The sequence below is a fragment of the Impatiens glandulifera genome, chromosome 9, assembly GCF_907164915.1.
Source record: "Impatiens glandulifera chromosome 9, dImpGla2.1, whole genome shotgun sequence".
NCBI classification, from domain to species: domain Eukaryota; kingdom Viridiplantae; phylum Streptophyta; class Magnoliopsida; order Ericales; family Balsaminaceae; genus Impatiens; species Impatiens glandulifera.
Window position 1 is genome coordinate 16,620,898 of NC_061870.1, and position 5,209 is coordinate 16,626,106.

Genomic DNA, 5,209 nt, shown 5'->3' on the forward strand with positions numbered 1-5,209 from the left:
TATTGTATAATAGATATTTAATATTGAAGGAGAGAAATAAAAGGAAAAGATAAGATTAATTTAAATATTAAAAATGAGGGTCTATAAAGGTGGGACTTTATGCAACTGCATTTGTTACCGGTCTGAAAGCTGTGAAATTACTGTATAAGGGTGTTGTATATATCATTAATTAATATATATATATATATATATATATATATTAAAAGAAAATTTGAATCTTACTTGTATAAGGGTGTATTTTGTGTATTTTTATATTTTATAACAAAGTATTCATAGTATTTTTTTGGGTTTTCAATCATTTATTTAAGGTTTTTTCACCATTTTTTTGTTTTTCCTTAGATTTTTCATCAATTTCTTTTATGGGTTTTTCATATTTTTTTTACGGTATTTACACATAGATGAATGAAATTTGCTTTACTATAAAATAAATAAATAAATAAACTGTCTTTTCAAAAAGACGGTTGAATAACAACATTATACTCTACTACGAATTGTCAAACTGAAATTTGACCAAATTGGTCAATAATTTTTTTATAACTATGTTGCGGCGGTTCATTTCACATGAACGGAGAAAGCTGACCAAGTTAAGTTTGTTATTCTTCAAGCAAAAATTAAAGATATAATCCAAAATATAATCTTCTTATAACCATATTATAAAACAAATAATCATACAAAAAAGAGTAATTTAACAATAAAAAATTGATAATAAGTAATATATTCAAGCCCAGACAGCCAAAATGGACATACAACTTAACCCAAGAACAAGAGAGACATTAGAAGTAAATTGAAGCTTAAAATTACTCCTCATCCTCTGACTCATAAAATCTGCAGCAATAAGATCAACCAATGACATATAAATAAGGATTCCTGCAGATGCAGAATTCAACATCCCTTCTGTTATAAGAGCTGCTGGACTATTCTCTTTATATCTGTTTGATATACCAAATCCCACCACTATTCCAATTGGAGTTGTTAAGGAAAAGAATGTAGCCATTACTAAGGCTGTTCTTGCCTTGAATTTTGCTTGACAAATGCATCCTCCTAAACCCAATCCTTCAAAAAATTGATGAAAACTCAAAGCAACTACAAGTGGCTTTATTGTTTTTGGACTTTCAGATGCACCCAATGAAATTCCAATCACAACAGAGTGTGCAATAATTCCAAACTCCAATACCTGCACCAGTTGTTGTTTAACATTTGATTAGTTACCGGGGCGGAGCCAGGATTTGAAATTTACCCGGGCTAATTTTTATTAAAAAAATCTATCCGGGCTAGTTTTATAGTTTGCTGTCACCAATGCCTTTTAGCGACGGAAAATAAACAATAACAACGTTAATTTACCGTCGTTATTGATAAAATACATACAGCTGTTTAAGGTAAGGCTACCCGGCCGGCCCGGCTTGTACTGGCTCCGCCCTTGGTTAGTAAGGTCAGTTTTTTAGGGTTTAGGGTTTAAGCGATATAACACGATGACGACGAAGAAGATCTGCATTTTCTAGGGTTCCATGAGTGTGGCCATGAGCATGGTCATTAGCGCTGTGAGTATGGACATGAACGTGGCCTTCGTGTTCTTGCATCTCTTCGTCTCCAACCACCTGAATCTTTCCTTCAACTTTCTTCACGTTTGCCCTTTCGTAATACCCAGTAGCGAATGCGTCTATCATCATCGTACCAACGGCCGAAGCCATTGCTATCAGACCTACAAACGGGAATTTCCCCCAAGGTTTCTCTCCCAAGCATGGACTACTGAGGCTTTCGAATGCGTCCGGTAAGACGTGGACGAATCCGGTGGCAAGAATCACGCCGGCGGCAAAGGCTTTTAGTACGAGGAAAAAATCACTTTCTGCCCTTAAAGATGGAATTTTGTGACCTAGGTTGGGGAGTGATACGCCGATTACTCCGGCGACTAGTATAGACGCTAATGCGATTAGTTTAAGCTTGAGAGATTGCTCTCTCTCTCTGTCGTCTGTATCAGATTCACATTCGCATTCTGCATGAAGCGATTTAGGAAGAAGGATGAGAATGATTATAGCATAGAAGATGAATGAAATAGGCTTCAAATTCATCATGATTATGCAATAGATCACTGGTTTTGATTGATTTGTTCTTTTTCTTCTTCTTGTTCTTCATTTAATAAGAAGGCTGTATGAAGATGAGCAGAGAATGTCGACATTCTAGCTATACAAGTTTAAAAAAAAAAAGAAATGACATGACTTATTGACTTTGTAATTATGGACAATTTTTTTAAATGACAACATTATTTGTTTATTATTACTAACCATCAATCAAAAGTAAATGAAATAAAGTGAAAGAAATATCAAATTAATTAATTTTATAATTATACTTTATATGTAATATATAATATAATTTAATAAGAGGCTGATAGATCATCTAGATTTTGATAATAATAATAATAATAATGTCAATATTTTTAAAAACAAAATTCACTTATAAATTTTTATACTTCTTTTATTTATTTTCATACAAATTAAAGGAAATAAATAATAATTTGATATTGAAAAAAAAAATTATAAATACAATGTTGTAGGTTCATTCATGTATGTTTTTAAAGAATTTTGATTAAATTTAAAATATAAATGTATATTAATTCAGTTTATCAAAATGTTTGTATTAATAATGTATTAATAATTCACAATATACTAATTCATTTCTTTTATGTAACAATAAAAAAAAGAGTAAGTATTGATATATTATTTTTGTATGATATTTTCACATATTGATTATTAAAGTTTAGTTTATTAATTTAGTGTTATATTTATACGGTAAAATGTCTAGAAATTTTAATTTTGGTGTTCTTAATTTTTTTTTTTAGTCTCTTTATTAATTTTAACTATATCAATTTTGTTCTCTTAAATTTTATAGTTTTTATTTTAGTGATTAAATTTTATATTCAAATAATGTTTGTGATTTATTAAGTATTACACATAATAAATACAAATCTTATTTTTTTTGTTGGTCAGTGTTTATCAAATTTATTTAGTTTATATTAATATTATTATAAATGTATTTAAAATTTATCTTTTTTTTAACTCTCGAAAAAACTTTTTCCCCATGTAAAGCTCAAAGTTCGGGAAATTTTAACATCGGTTTACGTGTTAGAAATCTTTTAAATTTTAATATTATTTTATAAAAAATTAAATAATTATTGATAGTTTTAAAATTAATTAAAAATAATTAATTTAAATTCAAATATAAATAATATATACAATTTGTTTTTTTTAGAAACTCGTTGTTTAAATTAATTAATTTAAAATATTATTTATTTGAAAACAGAGTCACCGATTGATTTTTTAAAATGTGTACAAACAAATTTTAACCAAAATTTATTTAAGCTCGTAATTTGGTGATACTCGGGAAAGAACTTTCGTGCTCATCCCCGTATCCGTTTTAAAAATGTTCTCTACTTATAAATATGCTTTTTGAAAATTAGTTGTATAACGTTTTCTTTTAACCGATTATTCTTCTAGTCCTAGACATACAAAGATTTTTACGTATTTTAAAAATTATAACAACAGTTATTTAAATGTTGGTATTTGTTACTGATGATGACTAGAGAGAAAAATATTTGAAGGACATTAGTTTAAAAGAAATTAGGGTCGGGGTGTTAAGGTCTCTCGGTCCTATGCTAGAATTCTCGTTCGGGTGCTAAAATTCTCAGTCAGACTCATCGGTCTTAAGTGGAAGTCATCGGTTCTAGGTTCGGGAGTACTCAGTCGGGTGCGAGACTCCTAGGTCATAGGCCTGACTTCTTCAGATGTAAAAATTCTAGGTCGGACATCTCGGTCTTAGATGAAGAACATCGGTCGAACCTCTCTGTCTAGACTTAAATTTATCGGTCGGACCTCTAGTCCTCAAGAACATCAAAATTGCAGGTTTTGCAATTTTGATGGAGTTTTGAATCCTTTGATCCAAGAACTTGGTAGCTTCACAAAACAATCATTAACATTAAAATCATGATCAATTTGTTAAAAACAGTTTATGGCCAAAATCGAGTTTTTTGTTTTAAAGTTGTTTTGAAATGTAAAGAGCTTGTCAATAGCTTCCTTATTCTTCATATACTCGATTGATATCAAAACATGAATATTGGTGGTTTATTTGGACTAATTTAACAACTCAAAATTTTCATTTTTTTTTAATTTTATTTTTATTTTGATCAAACATGATCAAAATATGTGTCCAACTTAATTAAAAACATGTTGAGAAACTTTCTAGGCAGTTGTTATTGAGGATTGGCCTAATAACAAAAAAACCCAACTTTTGGATTTTCTAAATTCAAATTTGAGTTTTTCTTTTTAAGATCAATTGATTGATTCTAACCTAAATAGAAAGGTTGAAAATGATCCTATGATTGATTTTCAATCAGAAAATCCAACAACCAGAGAATATATAAACTTTTGAAAACTTAAATATACAAATTTTAAACTGAAAGTTGGAATTAAAGGGTGATTGGAGACTTACCGTAAGGGAAGTTGGAATGTTTGGATCCAAGTTTTAAGGCCTTACACGAAATTTCAAAAAATTCAGAAGCTTGGAGCTTTAATGGCTGATTTTTGATTTTTTGTGATTCGAGGCTTAAGAGTTGATATCTTGACTTCGGAATTGTTAAGGAAGGCTATTTACAGCCTCCCAAAGTCGGTTAAAGCAACCAAGTGGATCGAATTAGTCTAACACTCAAGATAGTGTTTTGGTTGTTCTTGATCTAACTTGTTCATATAGGTCGTAATTACAATCTTATATGTAGGGGAAATGATCACCATAGTAGCGTGATCATTTCATTTTTCGAATGGAGTCAAACCATCTAGAAACAGCCAAGTTTCATCTTTGAAAAATCAAAGATGGTTGCGGATGTTTATCCTCCTGGCTATCGCGTTGAAGACGACGATCCAAGCAAAATAACGTCGTTCCGGACACTTTTGGTGAACACGGAGCGTTCCGTTAGCGATTCGTTGCGTTTCAGCTAACGGGGCGTTAGTTGATCTTGTGCAGCAAAGACGCGCTTCTTTCGTTGCAGCGGGCGACGCGGCGTGCTTCTAGGCGTTGGATGAAAATCCAACGTCCATCCAAATGTCGCGGTTTCGACTATATTAATCCTTTCGGTTTTCGGTTACACTCGATTATAGATTTAATTTTTATTTTAAAACATTAAGGGTTAATATAAAATTGATTTTTCTTTTACTTTTTTTACTTT

At 30.6% G+C, this 5,209-nt stretch overlaps 1 protein-coding gene across 1 annotated transcript; it reads right to left on the bottom strand.

Moving 5' to 3' along the window:
• Positions 1-691: 691 nt before the first annotated feature.
• On the bottom strand, positions 692-2,089 carry LOC124915392 (zinc transporter 1-like). Its single transcript, XM_047456098.1, has 2 exons — positions 1,459-2,089; positions 692-1,178 (listed from the first exon to the last, which is right to left on the bottom strand). Exons 1-2 carry the CDS (start codon positions 2,067-2,069, stop codon positions 719-721), a joined length of 1,071 nt encoding a protein of 356 aa, XP_047312054.1. The 5' UTR covers positions 2,070-2,089; the 3' UTR covers positions 692-718.
• Positions 2,090-5,209: the final 3,120 nt, after the last annotated feature.

Bases quoted from the DNA above. Each gene is read 5' to 3' on its own strand.
- LOC124915392 (XM_047456098.1), bottom strand. From the start codon at position 2,069: ATGATGAATTTGAAGCCTATTTCATTCATCTTCTATGCTATAATCATT. The intron at 1,179-1,458 runs GCTTAAACCCTA...ACAACAACTGGT, and splicing joins CGTCGTCATCGTGTTATATC to GCAGGTATTGGAGTTTGGAA.